General features: G+C 42.6%; 2 protein-coding genes across 2 annotated transcripts; one reads left to right on the top strand and one right to left on the bottom strand.

Annotated features, from left to right (window-relative positions):
* The first annotated feature begins 3,793 nt into the window (after positions 1-3,793).
* Positions 3,794-16,515, top strand: LOC115260053 (uncharacterized). The gene is made up of 2 exons (XM_062848289.1): positions 3,794-4,107; positions 12,324-16,515. The coding sequence occupies exons 1-2, from the start codon at positions 3,794-3,796 to the stop codon at positions 16,513-16,515; spliced, it is 4,506 nt and encodes a 1,501-aa protein (XP_062704273.1).
* A 1,356-nt stretch (positions 16,516-17,871) lies between these two features.
* Positions 17,872-18,296, bottom strand: LOC134286642 (uncharacterized). The gene is made up of 2 exons (XM_062848288.1): positions 18,285-18,296; positions 17,872-18,210 (listed from the first exon to the last, which is right to left on the bottom strand). The coding sequence occupies exons 1-2, from the start codon at positions 18,294-18,296 to the stop codon at positions 17,872-17,874; spliced, it is 351 nt and encodes a 116-aa protein (XP_062704272.1).
* Between the last annotated feature and the right edge of the window lie 8,448 nt (positions 18,297-26,744).

Raw genomic sequence — 26,744 nt, 5'->3', positions numbered from 1 at the left:
ATTTACCCTAATGCTAACATTTTACAGCTGCATATCTGGTGGAAAATTTAAAATGGAAGTTAAAACCAATCAGATCAGATGTTTTTTTTTTAGTTTGATCCTCGGTTTGATCTAGCATGCACAGTTACAAATTAATATGCAATAGCGCTTAACCCTCGAACAGTCGCGTCTTCAGCCACCCTCAGCGACACCACGCTCATGCTGTGTAACACAAATGTGCTTTTTTCATGGTGCGTGTACTCAGTACACGACGCAACAGCTTCCGGGTTAAACAAGTGCTTTTGTTACATTTCTTACAGCATCAAATCAAAATGATTTGAATTTAAGTAACATTATTTTTTGCGCTTCTGTTGAATACGTCCTTTTAGTACGAAACGCTAGCTGCTTGTTGGCATCCACTCACCACGAAACAAAAAGATGTTTTCGCATGGACAAAAATTGTTGCGTCAGTGAAGGATGGAGCCGTTGTTTACGTACCGTAGCGACATCTGCGATTTGCAAGTAGGTACGCGAAACTGAGCTTATCTGTCAAGTTGTGGGGGGGGTTGGAGATTACTGATGGCACACATACCCTAGAATATTTGTAATTCACAAAGTTATTTATATTTAAGGCAATGTTTATGAAAATAAACATTATTACAAGAATTTTTTTTCTAAACTTTTTTTTTCATTTATTTTAGAAAAAGATGATTTTTTTTCGGATGTTCACGTGGACATTGGGGGAGGGGGTAGGGGTCAATGAAAAGTCCACGCTTGTCGACGTGGAGGGGGGAGGGGGTCAAAAACCATGATTTTTTCTGTCCACATGGTATATGGACGGCCCCTGGGGTGGCTCGATTGTAATTCTGTATAAATGTGCTGAAGAACCTGTTCTTCATCGTTCTCCAAGCACACGAAATCACCCTTGAATTTTTTTACTCTTTCTCTACCAATAAGTTCCGAACACCTTTTAATCGTCCGTTTTGCTGCCTGGAGGTCCACTTTCAAATTCTGCTGGTCTTCTGGCATTTCAGAGGCCTCTGTAACATTTGTCGACATAACCGTTGACTTTCCCAGACACTTATCGAAATCGATAGTATTGTAATCCCACGGGAATAGTCCCGGGGCCCTGAAACCATTCTTGACGGATTTCACCGTCAAAGATTCTCGCAAACAATCTTTAAGAACTATAGCAAAATTTTGAAGATTTACCGGCTTATTCAAGTCATCCCCACGGAAACGCTCGACAGCTTTCTTCCATCCTGTTTTCAGTGGTTTAAATGCAGCAACATCTGCCGGCTGCATAATTCTGGTGACATTCGGATGTAAGGCTATCAGTATGATCCCCATATCACGACACGTAATCGATGTATGGATATTTATGCGACTACTATGTCCGTCAGTAATGAAAATCACCGGTTTTTTAACGTTATTCTGCTCCAGATGCTCGTTAAGAACTTTTATGTAATCACGAAAGACGTCTGTCGTCATCCATTCATTGTCGGACTTCGCGATTCCCCATTTCGGTGGAACAGATTCGGCCACAGATTTGGGTATCGTTTTGTATGGGTAGATTATAGTTGGCGGTACCGTCTTACCGGATGCAAAAAAGGAACACATAGTGGTGATTAGAGGTTCCAACCCGGGATATCCCGGGACAAAAAATCCAGGGATCTTGAAAAATTCGGGATTTCCCGAATCCCGGGATAACATTTTTCACCTTCCCGAAAATCCCGGGATTCCCGGGACGCACATTTCTTACACATATTTTTCGCTTTGATTTGAATTTGGAGAATCTCTGAAACGTATTCGAAGAGTCGTGATTTTTTTTTTCAAAAATCGCCTTCAACAAAAAATCACGAAAATGTTACATAAACCATTTCAACTGTGTGTGGACATCAAAACTCGTTGAAACTCGGCTGAAACAATGCTGGAGCACTTCATTTACGGTTTTGAAAGCATCATTTTTTTCGAAATAGGCCTTTCTAGACTTATGTTGGACATGGATAATGATTTTGAAGCTGCAAAAAAAACATCAGGAAGCTCTTCAGCCAATCAGACTCGCTTCGGAAGCATTGGGAAGATGAGATGCTATATTATTGTCTACGGAAGGCAGCTTGAGTTTCTTGTATTCGAAGTTTACAAAAAGTAACTCCAATGTTAGAAACGACCTCTTCCATGAAATTATAAAAAGAATCAACAATCGGCGCCAAAAGGAAATAACACAAGTAACAAAACTAGCTGAATAATAGTTTCTTAAGCTAAAGTTTACTTAAGAGTGGTTTGTTCCATTCTTATACAGCAAAAATGTTTGTTGGGAATAACAGCGCTAAAGTTCCTTCAAGGTCTTTCGTCGTCAACGCAAGTGCCAGCAGAACTGGAAAGCTCATCGAAAACGCAAATGATTAAGTTCATCAAGAAACTGGGAGTTCGATTGTTGCGAGACTGCCAAAGACAGACCGATAATGATGCTGCCGAGTTGAATGCTGGATTGTCTTGAATGCAACAGCATCGAGCATGCGCGAAGAACTGGAATCGGCTATAAAGTAATATGGCAACCCGTCTTAGACTGATTCGGAAATGATTGAATTTTCGAAAGTAATTGCGAAAGAGTTGTCACTTTTTGAGCTACATGGTAAGTTGACCCCGAATCTTAAAATCGAACTCCGGATATATTTGTTCTAAAAAGCGACCCTCACTGTTCGATAAAATCATCAAAAACATTTGCTTCTTGAAGTCGTATTTTCAGAGAACGAATTCAAATTGATAAGACCAGTTACTTGATGTGAACCATTTTGTTAACGCAAACCCTATCCATAGCCCTCATTAGTGTATAAGACCAATAGTGATCTCACTCGATCGCCTATGATCAGTTATATATAAGTGCTCTTTCCCTATCACTAGCCTTAAGCTAGTGAGAGAAGAGAATTATCTCTTAATAGGCCTTTTTCTCTTGAACTACCAATTTTCTACCTGAATTCGCATATATCACCATACACGAAACAGATCATATCAGTTGTAATAAACCTATCAAACCATACACGTCGGTCGTACTATCTGTCGATAGCAGAAAGAGTGTCGAATAAAAACGAAAAGTTAACGCGAATAAAGTGTTTGATCTTGCCTCTAACTCCGCCGCGTTGTGAACTGTTCGTGATTCCGAAAACCGCCAAAGACTCCGCGCCAACATTTTTTGGTCCTTCGAGCCGGATCAACCGCGAGTAGTGACAAAAATCGCGGTGATTTTCGCTATCTGTCGCGAGTCTTTTCGGGGGAAAACGTGCGCCACGCCAATATCATACGTCGTCGGCGTCAGTGTTCGATCACAGTGCACCTAAACCAAGGGCCTGTGGATCAAAGCGAAGTGGGAGATTGACTAAAAGTGCGCGAATGATCCTAAGAAGTGTTCTCGGAAGATCTAGTGATTGCCGGAGATAGCTGGTCAGTGTGGAGCGCGGCAAATTAGACCGGGCAAGCGCGTGGTGACGCCAACCGTGGCTTGGTTTGGGTTCTTTGTGTACCACCTCACAATAGGACAATACGGCATTCACCCAGGGACGTTGCACCGCCGCCATCGTAAGTGTGGAAGATCTCCTGTAAGTACCGCATGCGAGTTGAAGCGTCGAGTGATGACGAGATAATTTGCGAAATAAAAAGGGATTTGTAGTTTTATTTGCATTCGTTCTGGTGCTGACATTTTTTAGTTCCATTCGCTTGCTTTCATCCCTTGCTAGTTGAGGTGCATAGTGTGCTCTGGTTGCTCAGGTTGGTCACTTTTTTCGTATCGCTGGTGGTTAACTGATTGATAGTAGAAATGACGAAGCTTCGTGAACTGATACACCAAGAGCGGTTTTATGTGGATACGATGACCAACATGAAGCAGTTTATGGAACGGTTTGACGCCGATCGGGATAAGCACCAACTGGAGGGATGGAAGCAACGGATAGAAACGGTTTATAAGGAATTCCAGATTAACCGCCTGAGCCTTGAACTGCTGTTCGAGGATACGAATGAGGAAACCTCAGTCGAAGAACAACGGGATGCGGAGAAGTCCAATCGTGTCGTACGACAGAAATTTGAACACGATTACATTTGCGCCTATAGTTTCCTCACCACTAAAATTCGAGAGTTAACTGCCCTTCCTCGGTCTTCCACTCAAACCGTTGCAACAGCGGGTGCTCCAAACCCCCCTCAGTCACGAATCAAACTCCCTGAAGTGAAGCTTCCCACTTTCGATGGATCCATTTCCGAATGGATTACATTCAGAGACACATACAAATCTCTGATTGATTCGAACACGCAATTATCGCAAATTGATAGATTTTCGTACCTCGTAGCATCGCTTACCAAAGATGCTAGGAAGGTAATAGAATCGATTGAGCTTACTGAAGCAAACTATGCTGTTGCGTGGCAGCTTCTGGAGAAACGATTTGACAACAAAAAGTTGGTCGTCAAAACTTACATCGATTCGATTTTCTCCATCGAACCGATGAAAAGGGAATGCTATGAATCCCTTATGCGTCTTGTGTGGAGTGTGCCAGTCTGCGGCATGGACCAGTCTAATACTCTTGCATACTATGGGCATTGATCGCGCGTTCAACACACTAACGAGTGGCAGACAGTCAGCATCAGACACGCGAGGCGATCGGTTGTGTGGCCCGGTCGGCGGTGCTGCATGCTGGGTGATTGTCGGTGGATTATCTAAGTTTCACATTGGCGAACCTGCCAGGATAGTTTTCAAAAAAAAAAGAATCGATAAAGCTTTCCACAATCACCCAGTATGTGCGCGATTTGTGTTTTGGAAAGTGTTTTACAAAGTCCTTGTGAAATGAGTGAGCGTGAAGTGAAAAGAAAAAAGAAGCAGATCCGAACCTTTGCAGCAGCGCAAGCATCAACTGTAGCTGTACGGCTGACGTGTTCATTTCGGTATTAATAATATTGGTGTGTGTGCACCTCGGTTTGAGTGGTGATTGAGGGTGTGGGGCGGTCGCGTTTGCGTGGTAGTGGCTGGCGAATATGCCTGCACTGCTGCACTGAAGTGCGTCGGGTTTTTGATGATTTGTGGTAAGCGTTTTTTTTCTGTTTGCTTGTGTATGCAAACGTGTGCATCTGTAAATGGGCATGCTGATGTTACCCCTCAAATTTCCGGTGCATTGTAAGTAGTGATTTTGGTAAACTGTGTTCTCATTTGCCACAGATAAGAAGAAAATACACGGAGAAGGTAAGATGAATTGGTCCATACAACCAACGGTTCCATTTAACTTTGATATAGGTGGAAAAGCACCTCAACCAGAGGATTGACTTTGAATTGGTCGCTTGTTGTCGGCAATGGAGAGCTTGTAATGTTAAATATTTTTTCGTCGTGTTGTGGGGAGCAATCAGAAATCAGTTCGCACGCTCCGCTGTGTGTGTGAATTGCGGGTTTGTGTGTGCAAGTGAAATAAATACATATTTATAATCATAAGTATTGGTGACAAAGCCTTTTTTTGGTATGGGAGCTTGCACGCTAACGTCATCATTGTCTCCTTCTCTTTCTTTCCTTCAGCGTCGGTACATAAAGACGTCCTTGCCCTCAAAAAAAAAATTGAGGGCAACGTTTACAAATCGTATGAGAATTCGATGAGGTTATATTTTTGCTGCAAGCCTCTATTTCTTGGATTAAACATTTGACGGGCTGCTGTGAAAATTGACATTCTGTTGGGAAGTGGTTGTTGTGAAGTGGCATTCAGGCTTCCATTTGTATTCTCTCGGGCGAGTTTTCTTGGGAAATAGAATGCATGTATATGTACATCGGACAAGGGCAGTGTAGCTACTTTTCGTACTGTATGCTTATGTTGTCTATTTTTTGTTGTTGTTGATGGTTGTAATTGATAATAATACGCCATGATTCCCTGCTTGATCTGAATGACGGCTCGCCCCGAAGGAGGTATTATCATACAAACTTTTTCATTCAAAATGGTTCCGGGGTTCCAAAAATGATTAAATTTTGGATGTTAATTCAGTTTTGGATGATTTCGAATATAGAGTGGTCTGGACACCCTTATGACTGATTTAAACTATTCAATTGAAACGAGCAATTGACTTGCAAACTTCTCAAACATGTTCAATCCAATGAAGTGATGTGTTTAGACTTAGAAAATGAATTGAGTGTTAACTTGAATGCTTTTGAACGCATCTCAGTTGAAGCAAGTGTTTACTTTGTTCAATTCGTGCGGTACGTATGCCAACTAAATAGTCAATTTTATGAGTCGTTTTTATGTATGAAATTTTGACAGGAGGTAGCGTCCTTACCTGTGAAAATCAATATCATCATCAACATTGTTGTCATGTTGTCACTTCGAAAAATGGCTCATTGAATTCATCCCGCTTGACAGATATTTTCCATTCAGCTCACATTAATCGCGGGTTTAGACGACGCAAGTCAGATGATTTCGTTTGACGTGAATGATAAAGTTCAACATGTTCAACTTTCGTTCAAGTCAAGTGAGTTGATCAAGTGAGATGAATGGTGGTGTTTACACGTTCAATTCGCATTCAATTGGACATTTCTCCATTGACTTGAATCAAGTCACTTCCACCATGTATACCAGGCATTGAAGAACCCACTTGTTATCTAGATTGCGGGTGCTGATCCGTTTAAGTTGTTTATAAGGACAGGTGCGGTGTTGGCGGGTGAGTGGGTTTGATATGTTTAAGTGATCCGTCTCGATATTGTGTTCATCTTAATGTATAGTTTCGAGAGGGGTGACTGCTTGAAAACTAAAGGGATAATTGAAGACGGATTTTGTCCAACTCAATTCTTTGTACATTGCCTAAGGAAATGACATATTGTTCGGGACGACCATGCATTATATATTGTCTAAGAAAAAGGCAAAGGCGTGTTGATCGGGATGACCACGCAAGAGTTGAAATATGGCATGTTGTTCGGGACGACCATGCATTGTACATTGTCTAAGGAAAAGGCAAACGCGTGTTGATCGGGATGACCACGCAAGAGTTGAAATATGGCATGTTGTTCGGGACGACCATGCATTGTACATTGTCTAAGGAAAAGGCAAACGCGTGTTGATCGGGATGACCACGCAAGAGTTGAAATATGGCATGTTGTTCGGGACGACCATGCATTGTACATTGTCTAAGGAAAAGGCAAACGCGTGTTGATCGGGATGACCACGCAAGCATTTAAATGGCATGCTGTTCGGGACGACCATGCATTGTACATTGTCTAAGGAAAAGGCAAAGGCGTGTTGATCGGGATGACCACGCAAGAGTTGAAATATGGCATGTTGTTCGGGACGACCATGCATTGTACATTGTCTAAGGAAAAGGCAAACGCGTGTTGATCGGGATGACCACGCAAGCATTTAAATGGCATGCTGTTCGGGACGACCATGCATTGTACATTGTCTAAGGAAAAGGCAAACGCGTGTTGATCGGGATGACCACGCAAGAGTTGAAATATGGCATGTTGTTCGGGACGACCATGCATTGTACATTGTCTAAGGAAAAGGCAAACGCGTGTTGATCGGGATGACCACGCAAGAGTTGAAATATGGCATGTTGTTCGGGACGACCATGCATTGTACATTGTCTAAGGAAAAGGCAAACGCGTGTTGATCGGGATGACCACGCAAGCATTTAAATGGCATGCTGTTCGGGACGACCATGCATTGTACATTGTCTAAGGAAAAGGCAAACGCGTGTTGATCGGGATGACCACGCAAGCGTTTAAATGGCATGCTGTTCGGGACGACCATGCATTGTACATTGTCTAAGGAAAAGGCAAAGGCGTGTTGATCGGGATGACCACGTAAGAGTTAAAATATGACGGCTGGCATAGCTACCGAAACCTGTTTAAAACATACTTAGCAGTTTGTTTAGTTTACCTTACGGCCTGATCCGTGTTTTTGGCTTTCACTCGGGAATCATTCGCCTGATTCACGAGAGATAAGCAGATGGTTTGTTAGATTTGAACAGGCATGTATAGATCGTGAACTATGGGAAACGGCCGCTACTGTTCTTGGGGTGATGGGGTTGTCTGGCTTGAGAGCCGACTACACCCACAGGAGACATCCATAATGGTGGTGTCCGGAAACATGGGTATTTCATAGATATACTGCTGTTTGAAGAAATCAGTCTGTTGATAAACCTAGTATCAAGGTTCCTGCAACGAACGACTGTTACTTTTGTTTTTGTGTATTTATCGCCAGTGACGGCAGCATGCCACAGACGATCGGATGGATAACATGGCTGGCTGCATATTTATTCGTTTCCAATTCGCACTGCAAATGATCAACGAGTGACACGATTCATGAGTGACCATATATCCGATTTATTGTTGCTTTCGTGGAGTTCTCGTTACTTTCTGTGTTAGTTCAACATTACAGCATCTGCATATATTGATGAGAGTGGAATGGTGTTTGTATGTTACGATTTATCATCGGAATATGTCAGTGGATATGCACAATTCTTTCACTGTTCACTGTATTTGTGAAGGGCTCCGACGGGTTCGTGTGAAAAAGAAAAAGCGATGGATTTGGGTGGATCACTTGGGGCAAATCTTTTGCTGCATCTTCCTCGACTCGAATCAGTGAAGAGGAGTGAGTAAGAATTGGATAAAACAAATATACACTGAAAAAATTACTGCAAATATTGTATGCATGTGTCGCACACATAGATTTTTACAATTTGTCAAACATATAATTAATATGTGTATCGACACAAAGATAACCCTTTTTCATGTGTGGACACACATAGTGTTTATAAGGTCCATCGATTTTATGTGTAATCCAGCGTGGAAATCGAGTATGTGTGCGCAAATAAAATTTATAAATTAAATCCATGGATGCTTTCCAATAAAAATGTGTGGAATTTTTGCAGTGTACGCATCACTTTTTTATAGAGAAGAGGGAGGATGTGTGGAGTGTGCCAGTCTGCGGCATGGACCAGTCTAATACTCTTGCATACTATGGGCATTGATCGCGCGTTCAACACACTAACGAGTGGCAGACAGTCAGCATCAGACACGCGAGGCGATCGGTTGTGTGGCCCGGTCGGCGGTGCTGCATGCTGGGTGATTGTCGGTGGATTATCTAAGTTTCACACGTCTCATTGACGATTTTGAGCGCAACTTATGCCTAATCAACAAATTGGGCATCCAAACAGACAACTGGAGTGTGCTTCTTGCTCACATGGTCTGCAGCCGTCTCGATCCGTTCACCCTCAGGCAATGGGAAGCCCACCACAAGTCTACCGAAGTTCCTCAATACAAGGATCTCATCGAATTCCTACGTACGCATCTGATGGTTCTACAGTCGTTGGTGCCTTCGAAATCTCGTTCGTCCGATTCTCCCAAATCGGAACCAAACCGACCGTCGAAATTCTCGAAAATCAATACAGTCCACACCGTAACAAATTCAACGCCTGGTTCCTGCCCGTTCTGTTCGAAGAATCCACACTCACCATTCAAATGCGATACGTTCCTGAAGATGACCGTGTCCCAACGCTTTGACCAAGTGAAGAAAAAGTTGGAGGGGTTATATACTAGACACGACCGCATGTCTGACGTTGAATAACGTCCGTTTATGCATTAGTTTCGGAAAGTCTCTTTAATAAAGACAAATCAATCAATTAATCAATCATTAGTTTCGGTTATTGAATGCTGTATTAACATTGATAAAGACTGTGATGTGAAATTTTGGTTTGGTTTAGTTTGATTGTAGACGGCAATTGATAGTGGAGTTTATTATTTATCATTATTTTCGATCCGATTCATTCTTTATAAACTTTGCCGTTCAATTTGAATAGGTCGTAAGTTTGCTGGGATTCCTATACAGATAAGACCTATTCAAATCGAACGTCAGAACTATTTAAACCTGTGTACTAGCCCAGCACTAGGTTTTCTTGGTTCACCATTTATGGGCAGCCCAGGTATTGGTAGTCGTAACTAGTTTCTCTTTCATTAAACTATGTTGTTGCTCTCGAAATACAGTGAGTCAATTTGCAGAATAATTTCAGCGGATTTGCTAGACCTTTGAATTTCTTTGGATGCTAACAGGTAATTATTTTGCGAAGAAAATTTATGCAGTTTTCAAATCCTCTCGCACAATTTCTCTGCTTTTGCTGGTTTATATATAGAAATTTAGAATGGACGCGACAAGACTTGTTCCGCGTAGTAGTTGGTTTTAAAATGTTTCCATAAACGAATTTGTCAAAACCATTTAACCGTTCATTTTATAAGAATTTAAGCAGATGCAATCTGACAGATCAATCAAAAATGCAAATCATTTAGCTTATGCTAATTGGTGGACTGGAATTACCAATATGTAATTATATAACTAAGAATTTCTAGATATCATACAGTTTTCTTCTATATTGTGTGGCAAAAATGTCTGGGAAATATAAAGGATGCTACAACAATCTAATATATTTCCACTACATATTCCGCTTGCAAAGTTTATGCTACGGTTTTAAGACTTAGTCGGTTTTGACATATTTGTGACCCGACGCGTCGTCTAAGAAAATTATTCGATTCACTCTTGGGAGGAACATTTTTGAAGCCCTTAGAAAGGCTGTTTAATTTCATTTGTTGTACAATAATCGTTCAATTGTTGCATGAGGTGAAAATCGGTAGCTATGCCAACCAAATCCAGAGCGCCATCGGTGGCGTTGATTCCGATGGGGGTTTTGCGATGGCGATGCTGCGCAAACTTGGGGCAAAAGAAAGCCCTCGTTGCCGCGCACCAGTTTGAACTGGCTGATTGCTCCACTGGCGCCGCGTACAACGATACGAAGGAGAGCGTAACAGCCGACAACCACCGCGCTCGGCTTGCCAAAGCATACTGATGGAAAACGCAAACGGAGAAACTGGCTAGCTCTCCTTCAATGTGATCCCCTCGACGGGTCAAGAAAGAATGATGGAAGATGAGAAGAAGCAGTTTGCTTTTATATGGCACAATGGCCGGGCTTCCCCTCTCGAACGTGATTGGTTAAATGTGAGGGGAGTAAAATTCAACGATGCCATACAAATTTATCTGCAATAATTCATTATAGCGGAGTATTAAAATATACTAAAATGATTATTATTAGCTATTTCCAAATCAGTATGTAGGCTTAGGATTAACCAATATTATAATGTTTAGTAAGGAATGACAGTATATAGTACAAAAGTCATGTACTTTCGACCAAAATTTCTTAAGATTACAGATATTTGAAATTCTAAAATTGTTATTGAAATTTAGCAACGCTGGTTAACATTTTTATTTTCCAGCAAACCTGCCATTCTTCAAAGTTGAAGAAATTTTAAGCAGATTTATTATGCGCGCATAAGTTTAGGCTTTTGTCACCGTATCTTGCATTTAGAATAGATTCGACATCAAGCGGTTAAAATATTCCCAGTTGTTGCCATGCCCATTCGCTATCGCACTAGGAAATTGCTAATAAACCACCGCCGCTGCTACTAGGTTGCTGTCGGTGCTTGTACCGCGCTCGGCGGTGCTCTCGAAGTAGGTTTCAAGATGTTTGCACTTGCGTTTCTTCAATTTCTAGTGGAATTCGAATCAACTCTTTCGTGGAATTTAAAATTGTAGCCCTAATAAGGGCTGTTTAATTTTCATTTCACAAAACCAAACCGCGTTGCTGCCGTGTTGTCGGCGCCCATCCGTTTTCCGAACTGGGGAAATGATAAATTATTCCACCACCGCCGCTGCTGCTCGGTTGTCGTCGGTGCGTCCGCCCGTCCACCGCGGTCGACAGCGTGAAAATGTGCTGTGAGAATGCTGAGCGAAAATGCAAACCGAGCTGTGCTCCTCCGTTCTGATCCGGTGAACGACTCCGCTTGAGCTGCCGCGCGCGAAGACGCACGACCGACCATCACGCTCGGCTTGCCAAAGAATACTAAACGAAAACGCAAACGGAGCAAGCTGCACAGCTCTCTCCCGATGCGTTCCCCTCGAGGTGTTGCTGAAGAATGAAGGAAGAGGGGAAGAAGAAATAGCTTTTATACTGCCAGGCGCTCGATCGAAAACCTCACATCTGTGCTCGAACGGATTGGCTGGATAAAACATGGGTTCACTTTTCCCAACTTTTCAATAGTTTGCTATTGAAAATCAATAGTTACCTTGTAGAGAATCGATGCGTAGATAAATTTGTGATCAATTCATGCAAAAATTTTGAAAATCCATCAAGAAATGACAGAGTTATTAGCGGTCAAAATCTAACCACTTTTCGTTACATGCTCAAATTTTCGGTTTTCTGAAGTTACACCCCTATATGTTGCCGAAGGACGTTATTCAACGTCAAAAGAACCTGTGTATAAACTGCCTCTCCTCCTCGCACCTTCTCAGAGGTTGCTCGTCCAGCGGATGTCGAGTGTGCAACCAGAAGCACCATACTATGCTCCACCAACCTCCTAGCGATCGCTCGTCCTCCCAACAGAAAGCAAACACACCCTCTGTTGAAGGCTTGAGTTCGCAATCGGCGAATCAGCCACACTCCTCGAATCAGTCTTCCTCGCCAGCTCGGTCCTCCTCGTCGTCTGAAACCCAACCACCAGCCGCTTCTGCCCCAGTTTCCAGTCTCGTTTCCACCACTCTCGTCGGTAGTAGTCGAAAAGTTCCTGCTACAGTTCTGCTGCAAACCGCCATCATCAAGGTTTTCGGCTCCGATGGAAACACTCTATGGGCCAGAGCACTGTTGGATCCTGCATCACAGCTATCGTTGATCACCGAGAGCATGGTTCAGAAGCTGAAACTGCAACGCTTTCCCAGTCGACAGGAGATCGGTGGGGTAGGAAACACACTTGTCATCTCGTACCACGCTGTGGATGTTCGCTTAGGGTCACACTGCACCGAGTACGCGGTCGTAGAACCCTGTCACATCCTGAAGAAAATCACTCGTGAACTCCCAGCCAATGCAGTTGACTCCTCCCAGTGGAAGATCCCGCCTGGTATTACCCTAGCTGACCCGAAGTTCCATGAACCAGGTGCGATAGATTTGCTGCTGGGGATGGAACTTTACTACGAATTGCTTCTGGAGGGATTCATAAAACTTGGCCCCGAACAACCGGTTCTTCAAAACACCGTTTTTGGCTGGGTAGCTGCAGGAAGGGTAGGAATCCAGCCTCATCGAAACCAGCGGAAGGTTGCACATGTTTGCAGCACGGGGGATGCCGAAGACTCGATCTCTCGTTTCTGGGAACTGGAATCTTGCTGGTCACCCAGCACTAAATCGCCGGAAGAAACTTCTTGCGAAGAACACTTTGTAGCCACCACATTTCGTGACGAATCAGGCCGATTTGTAGTTACTCTTCCAAAGCGCTCTGATGTTCTGGCTCAGCTCGGTCGCTCCAAGGAAATAGCTGTTCGTAGATTCCACGCCCTCGAACGTCGCCTCGATTCCAACCCAAATCTTAAGGAGGCCTATTCTGCCTTCATTTCGGAGTATCTACAACTCAACCATATGCGGGAAATTGAAGACACCGATGACTGTTCCCCATCCTACTACCTTCCGCATCATGGTGTGGAAAAGTTAGACAGCACGACTACCAAATTAAGGGTAGTCTTTGATGCCTCCTGCCGGACGGACTCTGGCGTGTCGTTGAACCAAGCGCTGATGGTGGGACCTGTCGTACAAGACGATTTGTACGCAATATCGCTTCGCTTCCGAATGCGTCAACACGCCATCGTTGCCGATGCGGAAAAAATGTATCGGCAGATTCGTCTGCATCCATCCGATTACCCGTTGCACCGTATTCTTTGGCGGAGGTCCTCCTTGGAACCTCTCAAAACGTTCGAGCTCACCACCGTTACCTATGGTACGGCTTCGGCGCCGTACTTGGCCACCAGGTGCCTCCTCGAGTTGTCCAAGCAAGGAGCAAACGAGTTCCCTCGAGCTGCGGAGGTTTTGGCCGAGGACTTCTATATCGACGACATGCTTACAAGTGTCGACGACGAAAGCGATGGAGCAGAACTCTGCATCCAACTTCGGAAGCTGTTACACTCTGGCGGCTTCAGTTTGCGAAAATGGGCATCCAACTCCGAAGCCATTTTGTCAGTCATTCCGCCGGAATTACGAGATGAACGTTCGATGCTGTGCTTGGAGACACCGACAACCATCAAAACTCTAGGACTGATCTGGGAACCATCCACGGATCTGCTCCACTATTCCGTTCCAAAATGGTCGCAAACGGACGGTATTACGAGGCGTACCGTGTTATCGGACACGGCAAAACTCTTCGACCCTCTAGGGTTGATTGGTCCTGTGGTGGTCATGGCGAAAATCTTCGTGCAATCTCTCTGGCGAACTTCGAGCTCTTGGGACGATCCTCTCAACGACAGTCAACAGGAGTACTGGCTGGCGTTCCGCAGCAGTCTGGAAGCACTGTCGTCAATTTCCATTCCTCGTTGGGCAGCATTCGCCAACGCGCCGGTGAACGTGGAACTGCATGGTTTCTGCGATGCGTCGATCCGTGCCTACGGTGCGTGCCTCTACATCAGAACCGTCTCCAGTGACGGTAGCATCTCTGTTCGCCTCTTGACTGCCAAATCAAAGGTTGCCCCGCTCGGAGATTCGAAAAGGCAGAAAAAGGTCAGCCTACCACGTCTGGAACTATCAGCAGCTCTACTCTTGGGCCATCTTTACCACAAGGTCAACACTAGCATCTCTCTGAACACTCGACCATTCTTCTGGTCGGATTCCACGATAACGCTCCACTGGATCAACTCGGTTCCTTCAAGATGGAAAACTTTTGTTGCGAATCGGGTTTCCGAAGTTCAACACCTGACTGCTGCTGGTGTATGGGCTCATGTTTCGGGCTTGGAAAACCCCGCGGATATAATCTCCCGTGGGATGGAACCGAGCCAGCTAGAGAATTCGAACTGGTGGACCGGACCTTCATGGTTGAAGCAGCCGTCACGTTTCTGGCCTCCTGTAATCCAAGCTGACCCGCCAGAGATTCCCGCCGAAGCTCTAGAGGAACGATCAGTATCGCTACCCATTCGGGTCCAGGAACCAAACGAAATTTTTCGCTTGCGTTCATCCTTCGTTTCGATAGTTCGGCTCATAGCTTTGATCCAACGTTTCGCGCACAACATCAAGCCAGCAAACCGTGCGAACCGTAAATCTGGATTTCTACAGACTACCGAACTGAATCAGTCTATTTCGACTTTGGTGCGACTAGCTCAATCCGAAGCGTTCCCGAATGACGTTGCTGCGCTAAGTTCCGGGGGTCAGGTGAAACCGAACTCCCCATTGAAAAATCTGCACCCTGTTTTGAAGGATGGCATTCTGCGCGTCGGTGGACGTCTTACTAACGCTCCGATCCCGGAGGACAGAAAGCACCCGATGATCCTTCCCGCGCGGCATCCGCTCACTGACAGCATTTTGCTGCACTACCACCTCAAACACCTACACGCCGGGCCACAATTGCTGGTAGCATGCGTCCGGGAGAAATTCTGGCCACTGCGCATCCGTAACTTGGCACGGAGCGTGGTCCACTCTTGCGTCAACTGTTTCCGCTGCAAGCCTACAGTCCTGGAGCAACTCATGGGAGACTTGCCTCCAGAAAGAGTCACGCCAACCTTGCCTTTTCTCAACACTGGCGTTGATCTTTGTGGACCGTTTCAATACCGGAAAGTCCGCAAATCCCTACCTACGAAGTGCTACATAGCCATCTTTGTATGCCTCGCAACCAAGGCCATCCACGTAGAAATGGTCTACGATCTTTCAACAGCCGCCTTCATTGCGGCACTACATCGCTTCGTCGCTCGCAGGGGTAAGCCCAACACTATCCATTGCGACAACGCCCAAAACTTCAAGGGAGCTGCTCGAGAATTGGCTGAACTGGCCAAGCAATTTCGGTCGCAGCAGCATCAGGCGGCGGTTGTGAACAACTGCGCAAACGATGGAATCCTCTTCAAATTCATCCCTCCCCGCAGTCCAAACTTCGGTGGGCTTTGGGAAGCAGCGGTGAAATCATTCAAGCAGCATTTCCGTGCGACCGTTGGCAATTCCGTTCTGTCGCAGGACGAGTTCGTTACGCTGCTAGCCCGCATCGAAGCCTGCTTGAACTCCAGACCACTCACCCCAATCTCAACAGACCCGAACGACCTGGAAGTGTTGACTCCGGGCCATTTTTTGGTTCACTGTCCCCTCACATCCTTCCCTGAGCCTGAGCTATCGGAAGTCCCTCGGAATCGTCTCGATCGTTGGCAGGAGAACCAAGAGCTCCTTCGACGAGTATGGAAGCGCTGGTCTACGGACTACTTGTCCGGGCTGCATCCGCGCACGAAGTGGACACAGCTCCGGAACAACGTCGACGTGGGGACAATGGTGCTCCTCAAGGAAGATAACCTCCCTCCGCTAAGGTGGAGATATGGCAGAATCGCTCGAATCATCCGAGGACCCGACGGCAACATCAGAGTGGTCGACGTGAAGACCTCCGACGGAGAGTATCGACGAGCCATCTCCAAGGTGTGTGTACTCCCTGTACGCACAGGAACGACCGGTGGGATCGCTCAAGATCTCTATGACCACTGAACTCCACGATCGCGGTATTTCGATACTGCGCAACGATCGGAGGCCTGCGGGCCTCCGAGCCCTGTAAGTATTGTTTTTTATTGAAATTGCAAAAAGCTCAAGAATTTTTCGTCCTCCTGCATGTACCCTGGATCCGTCGACGGCGACTCCATCCCGGTTCGAGTGCGCCCAACCCCGATGTCTAACTGGTGTTCGACCGGTTTGAGCCAGCGATGAGCGATAACGTCACCAGCATCAACCAAGCGAACGACCAAGTTCAACGACCGGAGCAGCGAGGAGAGGTTTCATCGATGGCCAGGCGGTACGAGTGTCGATGACCTTTATGTGTAGAAGAAGACCCAAAACAAACTGCGAGGAGAGTAGTCTGTCCACGGAGAACACACAAACTATCGATATTGATGAGAGCCTCTCGTGAGTAAATGTAAGAGTGTTGGTTGAACGGCTTAACCTTTCAACGGGGGCCGGCGTATGTTAACGCAAACCCTATCCATAGCCCTCATTAGTGTATAAGACCAATAGTGATCTCACTCGATCGCCTATGATCAGTTATATATAAGTGCTCTTTCCCTATCACTAGCCTTAAGCTAGTGAGAGAAGAGAATTATCTCTTAATAGGCCTTTTTCTCTTGAACTACCAATTTTCTACCTGAATTCGCATATATCACCATACACGAAACAGATCATATCAGTAGTAATAAATCCTCGAAACCATACACGTCGGTCGTACTATCTGTCGATAGCAGAAAGAGTGTCGCAATAAAAGTTAACCGGAATAAAAGTGTTCGTTCTTGCCTCAAATTCCGCCGCGTTGTGAACTGTCCGTGATTCCGAAAACCGCCAAAGACTCCGCGCCAACACATTTGTTTATTTGATATGCTGAATGTAACATATTTCTGATCGCAAAAATGTGTTTTTAAGCAGATTGAAAAATTTCCCGGGAACCCGGGATTTCCCGGGACAAGCAACAAATTTTATCCCGAATCCCGGGACAACCAAAAGGGTCGGGAAATGGAACCTCTAGCTGGTGATATTTACTTTACTGGAACTTCTTCCAATGTCGTAGACATTGTGGCTGCCGCGTAGTGCTAAGACAGCTTTGGTCTTCGGGTTCAGCTGGAAAGACGTCTCATCACCATTAATTACACGGTTCGGATCTTGCAGGATGTCAAAAAAGTTGTGCGATTTCAAATAGGCTTCAATTTTGTGAAATACTGTTGCGCTAGCACTGGTTACAAATTCTGGTGTCCGGATTGAGATTTTTGGATGACGCTTCAGAAGAAGTTGCAGCCATGTTCGCCCTAAAACAAACATTAGAACCGTTTTCAAATTCGAGTAAATTTTTAACCTACGGGCACACTAACCTGGTCTGTTGTTCATAAATCGGGTCTCACGGTTATTTGTATCCAGAAACTGCTTCACGCTATCCAACAGCCAGTTTTTCGTGACTGAATACCCCCGATTCTGCATATCAAAAATCCACTCCTCCAGCTCCATTTCTTCCTTGTGCGTTAATGATGTATCCGGATCAGCACGGACCTGATCCTGATTCTTCTGGGACAGACGGGAGCGAATAGTAGATCGTGGAATACCGAAGTTTTTGGCAGCTATCTTGATGCTCATCTTTTTGTCCCGAATCATCGCAATAGCGGCAGAAAGAGCTGCCGGAGTGTAATTTTCCGCATATTTTTTCGGTGTCTGAAAGCAAAATAGGATTAACCATTTTAGATAGAAACGAATAAAGCTTGGAAAACCAGAATTTAGCTACTTACTTTGATATCCATGGCTGGATTTCACAAAAGAAGCGCTTTTTGAGTTTTGATTGTCGAAGAGAAGATCCGAGTCCGATAATTGCGTCGTTTGTTATGACGATTGACAGGTACGAAAACGGGAGGGGCGAAAATAGAAACACGCAAAATAAAAAAAACGTCGCAAGGGATTTCGCCAGTGGCGAAATTTGAAATCGTTAAAAAAAGCGTTAAATTTCGCCACCTAGAAAAACAGTAAAAAACTGATAAATTTAATCAAAGCAACTGAAATATATCATTGTTGTGTATTCCTAGGCCATGTATGATCAATACTATTCAACATGTATGTACTGAAAAGTTAAATTTTTATGTTTCCCCAGCTTTTGATTGTCAGCGTTGTTTTCATAGAATTAAAAAAAAACCATACATAACTGTCATGACTATTTTATTATCACTAAATGAATAGCTTAGTGGCTGGTTTTATTAAATGCCATTAGTGCACTTGACCATTCATTTCATATTCTTTAGAAAGAAAACAACAATCTAATAAATTTATCACAAGGGATACGAATGTTTTATTAAGGGGCGAAAATTAGGGAGGGGGCGAAGAATAATAAATTTACCCTACTTACGTGACGTTTACCTTCGCTCGAGCCAGCTCATTCCCCGGTCAACCATTTCTTTAAAAATCTTTAAATTTCTTTATAACGATCTTTAAAGACGTTCATATCAAAAATCGATGGCGATCGTCATCGTTTCTTAAAGAAATTTAAATAAAAATCAAGTCATTTCGTTATCGATTGATAAAGATTTTTGACGATACATCGATATCAGAATAGTGGGTTCTGCTTTATCGACACGTCATAGTCATCCAAAAAAAAACTAAAAATAACAGCTACCTCACCGCCACCCCCACCCTTCCTGTTCATGTTTGTTATGTTTTTTTTTGCAATCATTTCCTAAATTGGGAATTGAACTTATGTTTTTAGAAACTTAGATATTTTATGTTAATACTTACTGAGTCACACGCCATTACAATAATTATGGGCGACCAAAGATATTCAAATATGTATCCAACAAATAACTATAGTCTTCAGTCTAGCCTTCAGCAGATTTCAAAGGCACAACCGAATTGTTAAAAAATTCCTCCAGCATTGATGAATTGCAGCAATATTGAGAAACCATAATTTTATCAAGTAAAACACGGCCCACACAAAACATCTCACAAGGTTCCCCCGACGCAGGAGTGAGTTTTTCTTGACGGCGGAAATCACGCATCCGAGGTTTTAGGTGGCTTCATACGGCCAACGAAATACCTGCATGAATTGCTGCTCATGTTGGTGTCCTGGGGAGCAATCCAGCGAGCTGCAGCCTAATCCGAACCTTGGCATCATTTTTTCGCTCGGAGTAATCCAAGGAGAAACCGTCTTGGTTTAATCTCGGTTTCAATGTTTTTTCTAATTCAAGCAAAACCAAAACATTGCTCCTGTCATACGAGACATCAGAACACCTTTACTCAGCTTCATCTAACGATACCGAAAATAACGATAAAGGAGTATCGTGACTAATCTTTGTGCTTCGATATCAATAGGCAAAGTTACGTTGATATCGAAAATTGAATATTAGCCGATAAATGTTCATGAAGAAAAACAAAGTTTCAGCGACAACACGGAATTTAACGAAATTAAGTTACGTTTCGGTAAAGATTTATACCTTATCACCGATAAAGGACATATTTCAAATTTGGTTATCGATCGATGAAGTTGTTTGAATATTTGTAACGTAATAATCAGTAAAGAATAGTCGACATTAATCTTTAAATTTTGATAACGATCTTTAACGAAGTTTGTAAAATGGTTGACCGGGACGAGGATCAATCTCAAATATATTCGTAGTTGCACATAGAATTGCAATTTATAACTGAAACCAGTTTATTAAAAAAAAATAAAGAAAACACTGTTTACTGAAAAAACATTTAATGAACACGTTGGAAATCTATCCCATTGAACGGTACCTAGTCCAAAGTGCAGAGGTTAAGAAGTTAAGTTAAGTTAAGTTAGGTTAGAGAAGTTCAAAAATATCATCTAAAATTCCTACAAAATTACAAATAAAAATAGTTGTTATTCAACAGTACCGTAATCCGGGGTATCATTGATCAGCGGGGTAACATTGATCGGCTTGACCCACCTCATGAAATGTTCAAACAAGCATTTTACATTGAATCAGTTTCTACTATGGAATGATATATCGTAATCTGCTATCATTTAGCTATTAAACGACATGCAATTTATGAAAATTGAATTTCATAAACATTGAATTAAATCGATTTTTCCATAACTGTGTTTCGTAACGCAATGAGATACACTGTTAAACATTCATGCTTGGCGTGAATACAAGATATAATATGAGGTTAGAAATCACTGTATTAGTTCAATATGATATCCTAGAGTTGGATTTAATAAACGAAACTTTTATGAGAATGCTTTTTTTCAGTAAAATTTACGATTTATTAAAAGTCGACTAACAATTCCTTAAGCCATTGCCTACCTTTAGGCGTTATTCGTGGTTTAGAGGATTTTAATCCTAAAATAACTTTAAAAGTACATAATTTGTAAGAATTTAGACAACATATTCGAAATCAGCGACCCCGAATTTAGTAAGTAAGGGTATTTTCAACACAAATGAACATTGATCACTGACATGATCAATGTTACCCCAAATCAACACATTCAAAAATTAGATTAAAAAACTTATTTAAACATGTTTTTAAGTTTTACAATACTTTTTCGAGTAGTTTAACACATACTCAGAGGGCCTGTACTTGTTTTAAAAATATAAAACATGTAACGTTTGCTTTTACAAGAGAATTATTCAAGAAAGATCGAAAATTCTGATCAATGTTACCCCGGATTACGGTAACTTGTTGGGTTAAGGATTTTTTTTTTCATTTTAGCAAAAAAAAACACTTGGACATTGCACTGCCAGTTCTCCTGCATCCCTATGGGACTTTATCGTGGCAGCAATCATGGTAGTAACATCTCCTGCTACAGAACTGGTTTGATGAAATCATCGTACCGTAATCCGGGGTCAAATTGATCACTTTAAAACAACTTTTGCGGATAACATTAGTGACAATCAAATATTGCCAAAAGAATTTCTGTAAAATCAGTACCCAGTGGATCTCCATGGAACCACGTGACAGAATTTTGTTCAACAAATTTAAACTTTAAGTTAAATAACTCCAAACATCATTAAATTGAAAATGCCACTTTGGGGCGAAATTGATCAGTATGCAATTAAGCATCGGTTGGAAAGGAAAATTCCCTTGTCCGCTTAATTTTGCCCTTCTAAAACCGAATAACGCGTTTTAAATCTTACAACTAGTGAATTTAATGCTTTAAATGCAAAATTAAATTTTGAAATATCCCCTTAAACGCCTACACGTAGGCAATTTCATTTGAAATAAGTGATTTCTGTCACAATAAATGACTATTTCAACATAAAATGACCTTTTTTTTTAACTATTTCATGTTCTTATTAGCTACATATCTTTCCAACCAAGGCTCCACAAAAATGTTAAAACAGAGAATTTACGGAATGTCCTATTAGCAATCGATTGTTTAGTAGCCATGATTTCAGCTAAATGAGTAATACATTGCAAATTCCTGAAAAAATTAAGGCTAAACTAACTTTTTTCTAAAACAATAAAATTCTACACTCATCTCTAGATATCTACGTACCAGATGACGTAAAAAATTTAAGATCATTACGACGCTTAAGAGTTCCTAGTATTGAATAACAATGTAGTAGCCGAATGATCAATTTCACCCCGCTGATCAATTTGACCCCGGTTTACGGTACTTTAGGAAGGTTTCTAGAGACGACAGCAAACGTTCAAAATCAAAAACGTGTTAGAAAGCCATGAATGATGAGTGCTTTCCTGATCGTGTGGCAACATCAGTCTGTCCAGAATATCCTAAAGCTTTAGGTTTCCCAAGAACGTTTTACTTGACTCTAATGACTGAGCAAACTGAAGGTAGGGTACGTGTACCAATTATGGCACTACCTAAGGAAACCTATTTATACAAAAATAACTAGAAGACCAATGAATGTCATCAATAAGTTAAAAGACAGCTTAGTTTCCATACTTTACAGGAAAAATATAGAAACGGAGCCAAAACTACTTTTAGTATTTATTACAGCGTGTGCCAATGATAGGAACCCTGTACCAGTTATGGTTACATTTGTTAACTTCGGTTCCTTTTCGCACTATTCGCATGCATTCCTTATGGGGTTAGCCATAACTGGTACACTATGGCGATAAAGGGTGCAAGGAAGCCAAAATTTTAAGGAAAATGATTTATTTCTATCATGAATTGAGGAAAATGTGGGGTTTAAATGAGTGCGACTATCTTTTGTGAACGTGATCTGTTGGTCACAGTTTTTTTCCTGTTGATTTACATCGTTAAAGGGTGAAAATCCACTATGGCGAATAATTGGTACTATAGCCATAATTGGTACACTTACCCTATGAGTTTATTGTTTGCTACGACTGGGTAGGTCAGGAACAGTGACCCTATTACTCCACAGTCCACATGCACGAGTATTAGGAGCTTGTTTACTGGTCGCAGATAAACCAATGGCTACTCTTTCTTTATCGCCCTGACTAGTGCATCCTACTTCGGTAGGGCCGAGAATTGAGGCAAGTTCTTCCAAAGCTCTGATGGATGCATTGCAGTACCAGCCATCAGGATGTTCACGGTGATTAGCGTTTTGTGCATGTAGAAGTTTTACGGGAACAGTACTTACGTGACGTTTACCTTCGCTCGAGCCAGCTCATCCGGGGATCAATCTCAAATATATTCGTGATTGCTACTACGTGGTTGACCGGAGCAATTGAAATTGCACAGAGAATTGTAATTTATGACGGAAATCAGTACTTATTTTAAAAATATTAAATTAAACATAATACTGTTTCATGAAAAAGCATTTATTGAATATGGTGGAAAACTACAAAGCTAACCCATTTCACGGTACTCCAAAGTACAGATGTTATTGTGCCTTTCGATCCTCAACATATTTATACAGTGCATTTCCCTTCTTTGTCAACCTTCACTTTGTTACGAGATAACTTCAAAAAGTGCATGGTGACGTTGTAGAAACTGAACTAAGAAATTCCACAACTTTTGAATTCAACAATGGGACTAGAGCCAGATTAACCCCCTTGTTCTTGATTATCATTTACAAGTTTGGCTGCGAACGGGTAAATCATCGAGGTTGTTTTCGCACTATTTTTCATAAATTGTGAGCCACTTGTTGCTCGTTCTGCTTGATATTTATTGCATTCAATCTCAGCTCGCTATAAACAATCGTTAAATTTTGCTCAGTTGACTTTTGAGAACTATGAAGCCAGCGAAAAAACTCGTACAGTGCGGCCCATGCAAAGTGGGGGTTCTTCTAGCTTCCCACCGAGACCTCCCTCCTTCCACCCACCGACCGCGTGGAAGAGGATGACAAGAGGGATTTTATGTGGAGCATATTTTTCCGACAGTATAAATAAAACGATCTTGCGAATGTGGCATCATGGTTTATTATTTATGATTCTTGGCACACATTCTCTTCGTCGTTGGACTCGCTTCCTCAAGCAATATGTATGTGATTGCGCTCCAACGGGGTGAAGTGTCCTTTGGTGGTAAGGACTAAGGATGTCAAAATTTATTTGCAGGAAAAACTTGCTTTGAAATGGGACATAAAAGCAATGTGATAAATTTACAATGTCGGTCGGTTACGACTTCTTAAATGATATTGATGTCATCTAACTCTGAGGAAAATGCAACGTTAATCTGGTGAAATTGATACAACGCAACTGCTGAAGTAGGAAAAGGGGAATGGCGTAAATCACTGCCCCTCGGATTTCGCCGATCGATCATATCGGCGTTGGACGTGGACAATTCACATTTCCTTTCACCCTTCGGCGGCACAGAACAGACAGTTTGTAAATACAATCAAACTCATTCAATCGCTATTACACCGTACTATTACGGATCGAAATGAGGCAACATTGTCAGCAGCTCTAATTGAACACTCTCTTCTGCTGGGCTGGAGGTTCGCCGTGCCATGTATTATTGGCTTTGTGAGCACACAAAAAGGACACGCGTCAATATTATTCTCCTCTGTCCCTTCTGTTTGTTAGCACTGCACTTTTCTATGGATTTGCTTCTTTTTCCCGATACATTCTATTTTATTTGACGCCTTTCAACTTTTTGTTCATGCCTTGACCTGAACCGTTCCAGTGGATGTTGCTGCCAATATAGGTATTGGGTGTTTGTTAGAATCATGCAGTTTTGCAACGGACAGTGTTACCAGTATGAAGCATCCTAGTGTTTATCAATCGTTCAACAAACCGGCAACCCTAGACTCGTGACGTATTCTTCAAGCTCATTGAATGGTCACACGACGACGTCGGACGCCCAGGAACCAAACCGAGCCGCTCAGCCCAAAAGAGGAAATCGAGGTAATAAGGAGAAAACAAACGACTCCCAACAAAGGCACATTTGCCAAGCGTTGAAAAGAGAGTTTGAAAGGTATGAAATTTGATTCTTACGCATGATTGATTGATTAACACGCAGTCAGATCGATTTTTCTACATCTCACTTCTCGGACTTTGATGGCTCGGTCTGTGTCGGTTGTAGGTCGGAGTTGTGTGGGGAAACGAAACAGAATGATACATCAAGCGATACGTGTCGTGTACGAGAGTCGGCCTTCCGATTTCCCGGCGTTGATGTTCATTTACGCCTGTCACAGCCGGAGACTGACTTTTTGAAGACCTCATCTATCCATTTTACTTAAAAATCCATTTAAACTGAGGCTGAAGGCCCGGCGATAATCCCGCAGGACGACGTCAGAGAGCAACCGAAATTGAGAATCACCTTCAGTCGAGGTGGATTTGGTGAGAAGGAGGAAAAGGTTCGAATCTAACGGGGATTGAGATAATTCCCAGAGACCGAAAGGGAGTCAAACCCATCGTTGGACAGGCAGGCGCTCGCTCGCATCACATGTGCACTTTGCCACCACCCAAAAGTTACACACCGACCGTATCAGAAGGCTGGCAGCAACTGTCGATTGAAGGCCGGCCACATGATTGGGAGAGTAATCGCGGAGATTATTTCTTGACAGAATGCCAATTCATTCTGAGGCGATGGGCAGACGAACCGAGATGGGAAGGTTTAGCGTCAAGTTTCAATCGATTGAGTAAGTGGTGATTAGGTTAGGGTGATTCCGAAGAATTCAGATGGGTTGATATGTGCTAGGTCTTGTGTTTCAACTGATGAACTCATATTATCGTAAATTTTGGAACTGTTGGGGTTCTTAGTTCTATTCATTTGCAATTAATATTTGACTTTACGTTCTTGTCATAGTGATTCCAAATTGACTATTAAATAATTGACAATGAACTTCATCTGAGAGCTTTTTTGTTTTAATAATACTTACATAGCTCTTTAAGTTTGCAGTGCTACAGCGTTATTCGGGGATTACACTGCTAACTGTTCCATTTAAGTATCTTTCCATCTTCTATTGATATACTGTTTTAAGGCTTATTATTCCTTTCGATCTAACATCTATTCAACCTAATAATTATTTGACCTCACTTGACTCTATTTACATCATGCAACTGTTTTACTTTTTTCAGAAATTTAATTTGTCCTACTTCTGAAACTACACTCGACACACGAAAGTAGATCTACTTAACAGACACCTGCGAAAGAGAAATAAGCTTAGCTAGTGGGGGACTGGGACCTCCACCATCGCCAACGAAGGAGAAGGAACTACTTCCCCGACCTAAACTGTTCCCATTGCCGCCAAGTCCATCGTCTCTCCGGGATCACCTGAAGCTGAAGATATTCATTATGAATGGGGCTAGTGAAGTTCGCACCTTCAAGGTTAGCTGCTTAGTTTTACACATGCGGACTTCGTGACCAAGTCGTTGGCATATATAGCCTATATGGCCTTACCGCTCCCTATGCCATCAAAAGGCGGGTGAGTTCAACACCACGCCTACTTTGATCTATATGTCTACGTTTCCTCGTCTTCGGCAATAGGACTAGGCTCTGCCGCTTTCAAACTTCTGGAAAGAATTCCATGCCAAAATATTTCTGCTAAGCAGATCTGAACATATAGGGAACCTCTCTAGGCCTGTCCAGCTTTTCAAAAATGTTCTCTGATTCTCAAGTCCACCCCCATATTTTGATTGGCATCCTAGAAGAAGTAACTGGTCAAAATTTCAGCCAAATTCATTGAAATTAAGAGGTGCATCAAATCAATTTTTGAACTTCAAAAAATCATAACTAAACTAAAACTTGTCAAAACTTAATTCTTTTGGCAGAAATTGAAAGCTATACTTGTTTGCTACAATTTCTCCGAACAACGCGTGCCAATAAAATTGAAGGAATCATGTGTAATTATCACATTTCTAATCAGAAAAAC

This window comes from Aedes albopictus, chromosome 2 (genome assembly GCF_035046485.1).
Source record: "Aedes albopictus strain Foshan chromosome 2, AalbF5, whole genome shotgun sequence".
Lineage (NCBI taxonomy): Eukaryota > Metazoa > Arthropoda > Insecta > Diptera > Culicidae > Aedes > Aedes albopictus.
Note: the sequence above shows the minus strand (reverse complement) of the source record. Positions and strands in the feature narration are given on the sequence as shown.

Coding starts and splice junctions, on each gene's coding strand:
- LOC115260053 (XM_062848289.1), top strand. CDS start 3,794: ATGACGAAGCTTCGTGAACTGATACACCAAGAGCGGTTTTATGTGGAT. Junction 4,108..12,323: donor CTCACCACTAAAATTCGAGA/GTTAACTGCCCT, acceptor GCACCTTCTCAG/AGGTTGCTCGTCCAGCGGAT.